The following is a 14,099-nucleotide window of genomic DNA, read 5'->3' as shown; positions in this document are numbered from 1 at the left end:
CACCAGACAAAAGGCCTGTGTTCTCACTTGGCTTCAGAAAACACAAATCATAGTTACCTCAGGATACAGGATAAATTTCTAAGTCTGCCAAATTAAATTATGTTCTTAGGTAACACCCCAGAGGACCCCATTCCTGGGAAACAATCATTCAAAATGTCACAGATAATCAGGAGTAGTTCCCATGTGCTGGGCAGTTATCATGACTAAGTGCCGCACACCAACTGTCACAGGCAATGCTCTGGGCCACAATGTTACCTGGGTATGCGCTCCATTCTACTGATGTGGGAAACAGAGGTCAGAGTGGTTTAAAAACACACTAAGCCACAAGACTCCCAACTGCCCAAACCAGATTTATCTCTAAAATCTACATTCTCGGGGCACCTGGGTGGCTCAGTCAGTTAAGCGTCCGACTTCAGTTCAAGTCATGATCTCTCGGTTCGTGAGATCGAGCCCCGCGTCGGGTTCTGTGCTGACAGTGCAGAGCCCGAGACTGCTTCGGATTCTGTGTCTCCCTCACTCCCTGCCTCTCCCTTGCTTGCACTCTATGTGTGTGTCTCTCTCTCAAAAATAAACATTAGAAAAAAATTTTTTTTAAACTTAATGGAGTAATATTTGAAATAGTAAAATTTGAAAGAAGCAGAAAACAAGAGATGAACTGATGTTCTGATTTTACCTGCAAAACTGTGCATCTATCTACACAGACAGGGACTACGAAGAAACATGGAAAAACATAAACCATGAATTTGGTGGAAGAATGTAACGTTACAATGTTATTTATAGGATTTTTTTTTTAAGAGAGGGTTTTTTTGTTTTGTGTCCGTTGTCTCGGGCCTCAGAGCCGCAAAAAATGACCAAGCCTTCCTCAGAGCCTGGATTAGCCCTAAGGAAGAGGGCTTCCTAAGAAGTAAAAGAGAGCCATTGCCCACCAACCAAGGCCTAGCCTGAAGTGCCCCCTCCAGCCCGAGCACCCCAGTGCCCACCCTTGCTTAATGCCAGCTCTCCTGGGTTCCTGGCCCCAGCCCTCGCCGCTCGGGCCATCCCCCGCCCACCTTGCTGTTTCTCATTACTTCAACGACTGCCTCTTAGTGGATAATTCCCAAAACCACATTACCACTCTTAATTTAAGTTCTAAATTTCAGACTCACATTTCCAACTACTTTCTAGATGTCTTCATCCCACTGGCCCCTCAAAACGTCATCATATTAAAAATGGCTTTAATGGCAGTGGTAACCGTTTAACTAAAAAAGTTAATATATGCCACACAATTCTTACACACCAAATTCTTATATAGAATTCTTATATATAAAAACATACAAATTGTTTTTCTCATTGGATTGAAAGGGCTGTAAGATGCAACGTTCTGACACAGGAAGCAACATAATCAATAATCACATCGGTAACGCCTACTTAACTGCTTTTAGCTTACTCCATTAAAGGAAAGCCTCGGGGAGCCTAGGCAGCTCACTCGGTTATGCTCAGGTCATGATCTCACTCACAGTTCTTCTCTTGAGTTCAGAGTAGAGGCATCCTCGGATCCTCTGTCCCCTTCACTCTCTGACCCTCCCCTACTCACACTCTCTCTCAAAAATAAACATCTAAAAAAAATAAATAAATACCTGAAAAATTAAGGAAAGCCTAACGCTCAAGCTCTACTGCAGAATGGTTTCGAGGCTGGCTAACCACAACGGACGGCGAGACAGTTGTGCTGGTAAGGTGACACTGTTTTTAAAAACAAAAAGAGAAAATGGCAAACTGTGCCTTGTGTAGCTCAGGAACCCAAAGGACCATTCTGAGCAACCGTGCATAAATAAGCAATCCACAAGTACACACAACCTCTGAGCTGACTCAAACCTAGGAATGCTCCCCGAGCACTCGGCACGGCTCCTCTACCACCAAACTAACCCTTCTCGCCGATGGCCCCTTTCTACGAAAGACAACAGCATCCTTCTGGTCTCATCCGGGTTGTAAACCCAGGCAACACCCTAGACTCTCTCCTATCCGTGTTCTTTACCCCGTTCAAATAGTTTCCCATGACCTCTATCTACCATGGGCCCTCTATCCACATGGTATCTCCTATCTCCCCCTTTTCTCATGATCTCACACTAACTCAAATCATCTGGATCTCTCCAGTGCCTACACTACCTGGCACGCAGTAGGTGCTCCATGAATACTCTGTGAATGAATGAATGAACTCAGACCTCTATGGTAACGTTAAATTATTATAATTTTATACATAATAATAAATATAATAACTATAAACACAACATTAAATGGTAATAGTAACAAAGACAGCAGCTAATGTTGAGTAGGCACTAATACTATGTGCCAGGTATGTTTCTAATTTTACTTTGTGATAAAAAACATAACCGAAAACTGACCATTTTTTAAGTGCACAGTTCTGTGGCATTAAATACACACACACTGTGCAAACATCACTACCATCCATCTCCAGCACTTGTTTATTTTTCCGAACTGAAACCCGATACCTATTAAACACTAAGCCCCTGTGATCCCGGGATGTAAGAAGAAATGTATATTTGGTCTTTGTCTCATTCCTGGTACAGAGCTCCTAAAACTCTCATCATTTCCTGACAAGGGTGAAAAGAACGTGTTTTGTTATTCATAATAAGCCCCTTTCAGCATTACCTATGTTTACAATAAGGAGGCCCCTCGACAGCTTTAGGCCAGGGGATGACTGCCAGGGGAACCAACCCTATGATTAGAGAGCTGGAACCTTCAGTGCCATCCCCAACCAGGGCTAGAGACAGAGAGAATCCCCAGTGGCCAGTAGAGCAGGACGACAATGAAACCCACACAAGGCCTGCTTTCTCGTTTGGTTTCGGAAGATACAAATCATCTTACTAGACTGCTCTAATAACAAATTTGAAAGAAAGAACAGAGAAGCCATGCCAACCAAGCACATGGCATTTCAACAGAAAGCCCTCTTCCCAAGATGTCATCTTGGGAAGTAAATAAGTAGGCTTCAATTTCTCCTAGAAGCAGGGAACAGGCCTACTGGTCTTACCAACTCAGAACCAGTTTTTTATGAACCTGATAGGTGAAGACAATTTTTGTGATGAAACTTCTATCTGCTTACTTTCACAGACTGAGCTACATTCTGCTAACCTACCTTAAGGACACTGTGTATGTCCTGCAATAGCACTCAGGTATCTTGATAAAGGTATAGGACTCTGTACATGATCCCAGAGAAACAACATGCAGGGCAGGGGAACTCAATAGCAGGTCGTTAAATTACACCAACCATCCTTTACTCTCTTCCACCATAGCAATGAGATTTGGGGGCAGCATTTAAAGGCCCATGTTTGGAGATGGAATGAGAAGGGAGTTTTGAGGATTTGTTCTACATAAAGTCAGCGGTTATGGGCAGACAAGTTGCATGTCCACACAAGGTCTGGAATTAGTTTTTTACATGCTATGAGGGCAACATCATTACAGGAGTCTTAAGAACTCCTATTCTCTACAGAAAAATATTTCTTCCCCCATTATTTGGACAAGTTTCGGCAGGAAAAGGCCAAGTCTGTGAACTGTGAAACTTCCCTAAATAAACTTAAGATCTTAGTTATTCCCTAAATAAACTTAAGGAGCTCATAACTTTGACATGACTTCCTGACCCTACACAGTCTGAGAAGGAGGTGCAGGCCATATACTGACTGAAGAATTTTCTTCTCTTCATCTTAAGTCAACAACTTTACCACTCTATTTATATTCCCTTTCCTGCCAAAAAAACCCCACTCTGTTTCATCTAACAATAGGTACATACAAATAGGTTTTATAGTTATCTTTTTAAGCGATGAAATAAGCTCTTAAAATGTTAATTTTATTTTTGAGAGCGCACTGGAGTGGGGGAGGGGCAGAGAGAGATGGGACAGAGGAGCCAAAGCAGGCTTGGCACTGACAACACTGAGCCCGATGCAGCACTTAAGTCCAAAAAAACCAGAAGACCACGACCTGAGCCGAAGTCAGGTGCTCAAGAGACTGAGCCACCCAGGTGCCCCAACAAAGAAATGAATTTTTAAGAATTTCTCAAATAGGTCCACCTGGATAGTTCAGTCGGTAAAGTGTCTGACTCTTGGTTTCAGCTCAGGTCGTGATCTCACGGTTTGTGGGTTCGAGCCCCACACTGGCTCTGGGATGGCTGCATGGAGCCTGCCTGGGATTCGTGCTCTCCCTCTCTCTGCCCTGCCCCCTCTGCATCGCTCTGTCTCTGTGTCAAAATAAACTTAAAGTGGAAAAAAAAAAAAAAAGAATTTCTCAAATAGCCTAGGATTTTAAGAATCAAGTTTAACCTCTTGAAATTGCTTCCTAGATTTTGTCCCTTTGGGGCAAGTGCAATCTCTTCGATTGTGTCCTGATTCTGAGAATCCACTTAAGAATAACAAAAAAAAAATTTCAAAACAATCTTAGGGCAAACTACTGGAGATCTACCAAATTTAATTCTTCTAGGGGAGATGCAGGGTGGCCACAGCTAGGAATCTGCATTTTTTTAAACAAATTCCCCAGGGATCTTTATGTACACTGAAGAATGAGAACCACAAACTCTGACCGTGTTAAAACTAAGTTATTATCAAAATATGACCTTGTCAAATGTTGGGAAAGTGAACCCACAAATCTCGAACACATTGCTGGTGATAGTAAATCTTGGTGCAGCTCCTGTGTTTGTTTGTTTGTTTATTTATTTATTTATTTTTATTTTAGTTTTTATTTATTAGTTATTTAAAGTAATCTCTACACCTAATGTGGGGCTCAAACTCACAATCCTGAGATTAAGAGTCGCATGCTCCACCAACTGAGCCAGCCAGGTGCCCCACTGACGTAGCTACTTTAGAGAGCAGTCTGGCATCACCTGCTTACAATCACATACTCCAAATCCTGCCAATTCCACTCCCAGTTCTCTACCCAAGAGAACCCCTTGTTTTATCACAGGAGACTTCTACAACAAAGATCACAACAACAACTGGAATAGCAACAAAATCTGACACACTCCAAAGGTCCAACAGTGGGAGCAGAGGGGAGCTGGTATAGTCACAAATACAATGGGACAGCAGACAGCAGTCAAAGCAAGAACTTCAGAATTAGCAATAATATAAACGAACCTTGGCGACATAGTGCTAAATAATATTAAACGAAAAAAAGAAAGCCTAAAAAGATTATATATAGCATGGTATCATTACTATAATGCTTAAAACAATCAATTTAAAACTTTAAGGACTACGAATATAAAAATAAATATATATAGGGGCACCTGGGTGGCTCAGTCGGTTAAGCATCTGACTCTGGCTCAGGTCATAATCTCATGGTAAATTCAAGCCCCGCGTTGGGCTCTGTGCTGACAGTTCAGAGCCTGGAGCCTGCTTCAGATTCTGTCTCCCTCTTTCTCTGTCCCTCTCCCCCCCCAACTCTCTCTCTTCTTCAAAAATAAACAAACTTCAGGGGCGCCTGGGTGGCGCAGTCGGTTAAGCGTCCGACTTCAGCCGGGTCACGATCTCGCAGTCCGTGATTTCGAGCCCCGCGTCGGGCTCTGGGCTGATGGCTCGGAGCCTGGAGCCTGTGTCCGATTCTGTGTCTCCCTCTCTCTCTGCCCCTTCCCCGTTCATGCTCTGTCTCTCTCTGTCCCAAAAATAAATAAAAAACGTTGAAAAAAATTAAAAAAAAAAATAAATAAACAAACTTCAAAAAAATTGTTAGTAAATAAAATACATATATACATATATATGTATATGTATGTATATATGTATACATACACGGATATATAATACATAAATAAAAGTAACGAATGAAGGAATCTGAGATGCAGGATTCAGAACATCACCTACCAGCGGGGAGAGAAAACGCTAAGATTTCAAAACTTACAATCAAGATCCTAGGCTTTATTTTCGTGGTGAGTTTGCAAATAGCAGTCTATCTGAAAACACCTACTCCTGTAATTTGAATGATTATTTTTTTTTAAGCTTATTTATTTATTTTTAAGAGAGGGTGCGAAGAAAGTGCAAGCAGAGAAGGGGCAGAAAGAGAAGAAGAGAGAATCCCAAGCAGACTCTGTGCCGTCAGCACAGAGCCTAACGTGGGGCTCAAACTCACAAACCGTGAGATCATCACCTGAGCCAAGATCAAGATGTTTAACCAACTGAGCTACCCAGGCGCCTGAATGATTCTTTTAAAACACACATTTCAACATGTATTTCTTAGATTACTAATTAAGTTAAGCATCTCCTACGTTTGCTGGCCATGTGTATTTCCCTTTTTTATAAACTGCTCTCATCTATTTTGTCCACTTGCCTACTACGACAGTCATCAGAAGCTGTTTTCATCATTTTTCCTTTTAAGTTTACTGAATGAATGGGGATAAAGAACACATCTTCTCTCCCCTAAAATGATCCTCATCAGGGCAGTGGGACATAATCATCTCTCAACACTCTTTCCAGTGAGGGGGTCCCCAGGATAAACTATGTTCCTTTGCGACTGGAATGCTACAGCCTACTGGGAGCTGACACAGACAGCGCCTGGCCAAAGGGTCACAGTGCACACAAACCTGCAGGTTGGGCGACTGAAGATCAGAAGTTACCAGAGAATGGTTGAAGTGATAGAGAGCAGCAGCAAACTCTTCATCTGATGAACCTTGGAGGCAAATAAGAAAACCAATGACTCAAGCAGCCACTTGATGCATTACACCGCCCTGGCGACAGCCCAACCCCACCGGGGACAAAACCCGCCAGGCACCAATCCTGTCTACTGACCCTTGAGTCCATCTTTGTCCACCTCCTTAATGATACTGGCCAGGGTGGCCATGTGGTGTTCTGAAAGAGACACACTCAGGTAGTTTCGGATAAAATTATTCCGTGAGTTCAGCATGGAAGAGGTAATGAAGTTCAAAATGTTGGAAGCCAGACCTAAGAACTAAAGAGAGCACAAAGAAGTTCGTGACAGGTTCATAAGCCCAGAGTGCCTCTAAATCCTCAATCTAAATAGAAATAAAACATGCCCATAGAGCTGATGGAACAAATGCAATGAATTCAAGTCAGAGTTTAAAGCCCCTACAGTGGGAGTGGGGCTAAGCTTAACTATGACGATCTTTCCCACATAATTCTTCCAGTTACAAAAAATGGCACCAGTTGAACACAACAGACTTCAGAAAACTCTGTGCGAAAACAGAGGCTTCTACACAGACTTGCTTCTTTCACTCCTCCAAGGCCCTGTATTTGTTCAGCTCAGGGACATTATTGGAATAAGGAATTCAGAAGCCTGTATGATCATTATACACACAGGGAATTCCCAGCTCCTTACTGCTCTCTCAAAATGAAACTGAATTATTGTGTAAATGTTTTATGTCCACAGCCTTGACTAGACTAAGCTGTATGAAAGTGAGGTCCGTATCTGACGTGTCTGCTTTAGAACAGGGCTGATAGTACATCATCTGGAAATACTGCTTGAACAAATAATTAGCGAGCATTTAACGACGTACCACACCTATGCTAAGGGCTCTTCACTTCTTCACAACACCCTTAAAGGCAGGTACTCTCACTCCCATATGACAGAAGACAACGCTGAGGCTCGGAGAAGTTTAGATTCTTGCCCACAGTCTCAAAGCCAGTGAGTGGTAAAAGCTAGATTCAAACTCGCTTCTAACTCCAAAGGCTATGTTACTAACCCTCACTCAGAGAAGCAACACCAAGGGTACAAGTTATTTAATCAAATGCAATCAGTACACTCAGGCCCTAAGTAAAAATACCTTTAAACATGACAGTTAATTAACCAATCTACAAAATGTCTGAGTTCAAATGGTCTGCTCTTCACACGCCTTCTTCCCATTTCTCCCTCCCCTAAACCTCAGAAATCCACTCTTACCAACTCAGGATCTTTGCGACTAGCCAAAATGTTGCCCTTCTCACCAGGGGCCTGTTTACTGGGGCTTTTAACGCGAGGCGAGCTCTCCAGCGGAGGGGGTGGGGGAGGGGGTGGAGGTGCCACTTTCTCCTTACTGGGGGAGATGGTCTCCTCAAACCATTGCCCCAAAATAGGCTCACTGTCATCATCTGGAACAGAGAAAGAGAGAAGTAATAAAAATAACACAATGTAAACATTTTTTTAGCACACCTGCTTTGTAAAACAGTCTATGTCAAAGGAACACGAGGATTATCTGGACTCGGTGGGAGTAACATGGTTTCATAAATTTGTCAATACTCCTCTAAGTGTGTAAGCAAACCAGAAGTGTTTTATGGCGCATAAATTATACCTCAATAAAACTGGTATTTTTTTAAAGGAGCCCAATGAAGAAAGAACCACCTCACTTTACTGCCAACAAGCCAAATGTTTTGAAAAACAAATGTTTACTTGTCCGCGGGTTATAAAGCCCAAATTAAGACCTGGGTGGCCCAATCAGTTAAGCGTCTGACTCTTGATTCTGACTCATGTCATGATCTCACAGTGGGTGTGGAGACTGCTTGAGACTCTCTCTTTCTCTCCATCTGACCCTCCCATGCTTGTGCACACACACACCTTCTTTCTCTCTCTCTCTCTCTCTCTCTCTCTCTCTCACAGACAAGAGACAGGGCACACACATGCTCACGCTCGCTCGCTCGCGCTCTCTCAGATACACAAATAAAACTGCACCTTTCACAACACTATACACTGCTCCCACAAACCCAATTATAATGAACTGGAGATATTTATCTCATTCCATCTGTCTCCAAACAAAGGCAGAAGGGAATGTTCATTTTGCCCTGTTGTTCACTGCAACAGAGTGGAGTTTCTCTCCCTACGCCTCCCCACACCACGCATCTATGACAACAGCCAAACCAATCACCTTACACACAAATGGGTTAATGCAGAAAGAAACGTGAAACGAGATGTATTTTGATCTTGGAGGGGAAAGGATGAAAAGCAATCTGGGCTTCACTGAGAGTAATTTCTACCATCCATTTTTCCACAGCTCAACTTACTCTTGAATAACATGTCACCTTTGAGGGCACAGAAAATCAGGAACCATGCTAGGCAGGTGAAAATGGCAAACAGGAAACTAACGGAAGCGAGCCAATGGAGAAACTTCCTGTTGCAACTATCTCCTGGGAGATGCAAAAGAGGCCTCTACCTTGGCTGCTGTCCTCCTCTGTGCTGCTGAAATCATCCTCATAGTAGGTGTTTGAGTCAGTAGAGGCACTGGCATCACTGCTCATGGAGCCCTTCCTCTGACGCTGCAGGACACAGGCCTAGGAAAACAGCAAGGTTTTGGAACCAATGGTCACAGAAATGGAGCCGCCCTACTTCACCTCATTCACCACGTAAGACATCTTCTCCGTGTCTTCTTTCTTCCTCTAAATCCAAGAAAATCTCTTGGGGTGCCTGGGTGGCTCAGTCTGTTAAGCTTCAGACTCTTGGTTTCGATGAGGCCATGATCTCATGTTTCATGAGATCGAGCCCCGCATCAGACTCTAGGCTGACAGCACGGAGCCTGCTTAGGATTCTCTCTCTTCCTCTCTGCCACTCCCCTGCTTGCACTCTCTTTCTCTCTTTTTCAAAATAAATAAATAAACTTTTTTTTTGTTATTAAAAAATAAAAATATGGCCGCTGTCACAAAGAACCAAGTAGCCATGTGCATCACAAAGTTGACAATCAGGGGGCACCCGGGTGGCTCAGTTGGTTAAGCCTCCAACTTCAGCTCAGGTCATGATCTCACAGTCTGTGAGTTCGAGCCCGCAGTCTGTGAGTTCGAGCCCCGCGTCGGGCTCTGCGCTGACAGCTCAGAGCCTGGAGCCTGCCTCAGATTCTGTGTCTCCCTCTCTCTCTGCCCCTCCCTTGCTCTGAGTCTCTCTCTCTCTCAAAAAAAAAAATAATAATAATAATTTAAAAATAATTTAAAAATAATTTTTTTAGGGGCGCCTGGGTGGCTCAGTCGGTCCAGCGTCCGACTTTGGCTCAGGTCATGATCTTGCAGTCCGTGAGTTTGAGCCCTGCATTGGGCTCTGTGCCGACAGCTCGGAGCCTGGAGCCTGCTTCAGATTCTGTGTCTCCTCTCTCTTTGCCTCTCTCTGACTCATGAGCGCACACACAGGCACTCTCTCTCTCTCTCAAAAATAAATAAACATAAAAAAAAGCTGACAATCAGTAACGGATTCACGTGTGGAATCACCGAAGCTTTCCTCTCATCTTCAAAACATTACCATAAATTTTGAATTCATGAAGGTCACGGCGTACAGCCTTTTTCCTCCTGAGAGGGTTACACGAGATCTTCCAAATCATCCACGGTGTGACCCCACCCACCTTTCTGTAGGAGGTTGACAGCAGTGTCAACAGCAGGTTCGTCAGTGGGACAGAGTCGATCAGCCGCTGAATCCTCTGGATGGAGGTGCTCTGGGCCATAATGCTCAGGACTGCCGGGGAACCGTCTGTCTCCCAACCCTGAAGGGAAGCACGGCAAAAGAGAATTACGGACCCCACGGCGCAGAAAGGAACCTCGTGATCAGATGGCTCAGGGCAGCCTCCCCAGGAGCGAAGCCAGCGTCGCCATGCTGACCCCCTGCGCGCAGTCCCTCACCTTGTGCAGTGCTTCCACCTGCAGGTCTTGAAAGAGAGACGTTAACAGCGTGACAGCGTGGTTTGCCAGTATGACCGACAGCACCCCGAAGCCCTGGTGCCTATACGAAGAAGAGGAGAAACACAACTCACCACCTCGGAACAGGGGATCTTGCCATCCGGGGGTCCCAGACCCCTTTCAGAACCTATGAACCTTGCCCCAGAGGGAAGAAAACGCACACACAATACGTGCATGTAATTTCAGAAGCTCGGTCTCCCTGAAGCCCACCCACGGCCCGCCTGAGGATCCACAAGCTTCAGGTTAAGCACCCCAGGAGTAAAAGAAAGACTTCCAAGTACACGGCATTTTGGAATTTAAACTATCAGCTCGAATCGACCGGGTGATGTATAGATGCTGACATTCAAAGGTTGCTAGGACATTTGAAGTCATTCTTTTGAGAAGAAAAAAGTTAAAAATTGCCAATTTCTGTAAAATATCTGGGCACAAGCCAACGAGAATAAAAACGAAGACTGACACATTGAATGTAAAACTTTCTTTCTGTCCAAATGGTCACATGACAATTAGAATATCTAATACACAAAGAGCGCACGTAAATTAGTAAGAAAAAAGGACAAACACCAAAGAGAAAACTGGGGCAAAGGACACAAGCAGTTGCAATGGCACTAATAAATACGAATAAGAGAAATGTAATACCACCTTTCTCCTTTAACGCTGGGGCACCTGGGTGGCTCATTAAGTTGAACATCCAACTTTGGCTCAGGTCACGATCTCACAGCATGGGAGTTCGAGCCCCGCGTCGGGCTCTGCAGCAAGAGTTCAGAGCCTGGAGCCTGCTTCAGATTCTGTCCCCCTCTCTTTCTGTCCCTCCCCGACTTGTGTTCAAAAATAAACTTTCTCCTTTAACATTAGAAAACGTGAAACCTAACAATGCCCACTGTCAAAGATCTGTGTCTCCCTTTCTCTCTCTCTGTCCCTACCCCACTTGTGTTCGGTCTCAAAAATAAACTTCCTCCTTTAACGTTAGAAAACGTGAAAACTAACGATGCCCACTTCAAAGCGGACCTGGGGAAATGGGCACATGTGCACACACAGCTGCTAAGTAAGAATGCAATCAGAACAGTCTGAAAAAAACATTTCAAATTTTTACATAAGTGTGCCCTTTGTCCTAACATTCATACCTCTAGGTATTTACCTCAAGGGGATAATTAAGCAACTTCACAAAGATTTATGTTTTAGAAGATTTATCAAAGCACAGTTTATCAAAACCAGAAATTTCATACACCCTAAATAAGTGTTTCAATAAGGTGATTAGAGTCAACTATGGCCTATTTACATAGTGGAATGCTTAGATACAGTGAATCCCTAATACGGGCACTGAGAAAACATCTACGATGTTTTCTAACGGTGATCCTGCTTCTGTAAACATATACATTTTGAATGCGTGCACAGAAAAACATCTGGAAGAACGTTTATCGATTTGGGTGGGAGAATTGGGGTGATTTTCCCTCCTTTCTTATGGTTTGTAACTTACACAAGGAACAGGTTTTCTTCTTAAATCTTAAGAAACAATAGCCATTTTTTAAACATAACTACTTTTTTTTAAGTTTTATTTACTTATTTTGAGAGAGAGAAAGAGAGAGAGAGAGAGAGAGAGCAGGGGAGGAGCAGAGAGAGAGGGGAGAGAGAGGATCCCAAGCAGGCTCCGCGCTGTCAGCATAGAGTGCGACGCAGGGCTCGAACTCATGAAGCATGAGCTCATGACTTGAGCCCAAACCAAGAATCTGACGCTTAACCAACTGAGCCACCTGGGCGCCCCATAACTGCTACTTCTATGGGCAGACCTTTTGGCATCCTCCCACTTCCCTCTACAGTACTATGAGCGCAGACACTCACAGAATTATAAACTACTATTCCCTCTAATGTGCTTACCTCCCTTCTTTGCCTAGTGTCTACCGTCTACCATCCCAACGTCTTTCTCAGATTTCAGTTCGCTTAACACCTCAAAGAAGCCTGCTTTGATTTCTCTGACCAGGCCAAACGCCCTTATTGTAATACTCTCTAGATACAATTTGACATCTCTCTTCATGTTTCTTGGAAGCGTGTCCTTTTTTTTTTTTTGGTACATCACAGCATTCCAGAAATGACACAGAGCCTGGGACAGAGAAGACAACTCAGTGAATGATTTGTTGACTGAGGTCCAGAATTTGACTCCCTCCTTGAACTCCAGACGCCCATGCCAACCGCCTCCTCTACATCTCACACAGAGAGATGTGACAGTCATCTCAGAGTCGGCATGGTGAAGATGGCATTCTGTGTTTCTTCGCCTTCCTGCCACCCCAGCTACTCCTGAGCTGGTATTCCCACTCTCCGTAAATCATACCATCCTCCGTAAATTACACAATTTTTTGTCTCCTGCCAAAAAATGTTGAGGTCCTATTTTTCACACTCAATATCGAAGCCATCGGCAAATCCTGTCAGCTGTACCTTCAAAACACATACCCTTGGACCTCCTCTCTCTGCCTTTGCCACCAGCTCTGTCATTTGCAGAAATGCATCAGCTTCCTACCCGCCCTCCTTCCTGCCTTACACCCTGCAGTCTGTTCTCCTCACAGAAGCTGGCTTCTCACATCGCCAATAACTAGTAAGTCAGATCGGATCACTTTCCTGGGGAAAACCCTCCATGACTTACAGATTACACTTGGCCCTAGGAGATCTGGCCCCAGGCTACCTCTCTGATCTAATTTCCACGCTCCCTCCTGGACGGCTCCACTCCAGCCCACACGGACCTAACTGATCCTTAAAAATGCCAATCAAACCTCCATCTCCAAACCTGAACAATTCTACCCCCAAAATCTGCATGGCTCGCCCTGCCACCTCACATATGTTCTCTCCGTCTTGTCTTCAGAGCTTATTCCTCACCACCCTAACTAAAACACCAGCCCCTGTCACTTGCTAGCCCCTTGCTCTGATTTATTTTTCTTTACAGGACTCCTACGATAAGTTATCATGAACATATTAGTGTATCTGCTCACGGTCACTCCAGTTAGAAAAGAAGCTCCACTGGGGCGCCTGGGTGGCTCAGTCGGCTGAGCGTCCGACTTCGGCTAGGTCATGATCTCACAGTTTGTGGGTTTGAGCCCCACATCGGGCTCTGTGCTGACAGCTCAGAGCCTGGAGCCTGCTTCGGACTCTGTGTCTCCCTCGCTCTCTGCTCCTCCCCTGCTCATGCTCTGTCTCTCTCTGTCCCAAAAATAAACTAAATAAATAGAAATGAAAAGAAGCTCCATCAAAGCAAGGACACTGCTTTAAAGAGTGCTACGTCCTCCGTGCCCAGAGATAGCCCAACATGTGGTAGGGACTGAATAGCAAACAAAACCCAGAAATGCCTAGGCTCAGAAAAGAAAACGTCAAACCACATGGAAGTCATATGTCTAACTTCTCTCCTAGCAAGCAGGGCTTACTTCACCCAAACAGATGCAAACATTTTAGGAAGCAAGGCAGGGGGACCCGACAGAATCCTCTTTAGAGGTTAAACATGCAGTGAGCCAT

At 44.3% G+C, this 14,099-nt stretch overlaps 1 protein-coding gene across 5 annotated transcripts in view; it reads right to left on the bottom strand.

Annotated features, from left to right (window-relative positions):
- The window catches only part of UBR4 (ubiquitin protein ligase E3 component n-recognin 4), a 132,976-nt gene that overhangs the window by 102,205 nt on the left and 16,672 nt on the right, over positions 1-14,099 (bottom strand). For all 5 annotated transcript variants that reach the window (XM_047082757.1, XM_047082760.1, XM_047082759.1 and 2 more), the window contains exons 12-17: positions 10,551-10,650; positions 10,277-10,414; positions 9,107-9,224; positions 7,864-8,051; positions 6,756-6,915; positions 6,551-6,636 (exon numbers count right to left, since the gene is read on the bottom strand). In XM_047082757.1, the coding sequence (XP_046938713.1) occupies positions 6,551-6,636; positions 6,756-6,915; positions 7,864-8,051; positions 9,107-9,224; positions 10,277-10,414; positions 10,551-10,650 (790 nt within the window). The remainder of the gene's footprint in view (positions 1-6,550; positions 6,637-6,755; positions 6,916-7,863; positions 8,052-9,106; positions 9,225-10,276; positions 10,415-10,550; positions 10,651-14,099) is intronic.

Source organism: Lynx rufus, unplaced genomic scaffold (assembly GCF_022079265.1).
Source record: "Lynx rufus isolate CCGP_SWC_20201006 ecotype Redwood Valley unplaced genomic scaffold, mLynRuf1.p SCAF_2, whole genome shotgun sequence".
In the NCBI taxonomy this organism is placed as follows: Eukaryota; Metazoa; Chordata; class Mammalia; order Carnivora; family Felidae; genus Lynx; species Lynx rufus.
The sequence above is the reverse complement of the archived record's forward strand: the minus strand, read 5'-3'. Positions and strand labels throughout refer to the sequence as shown.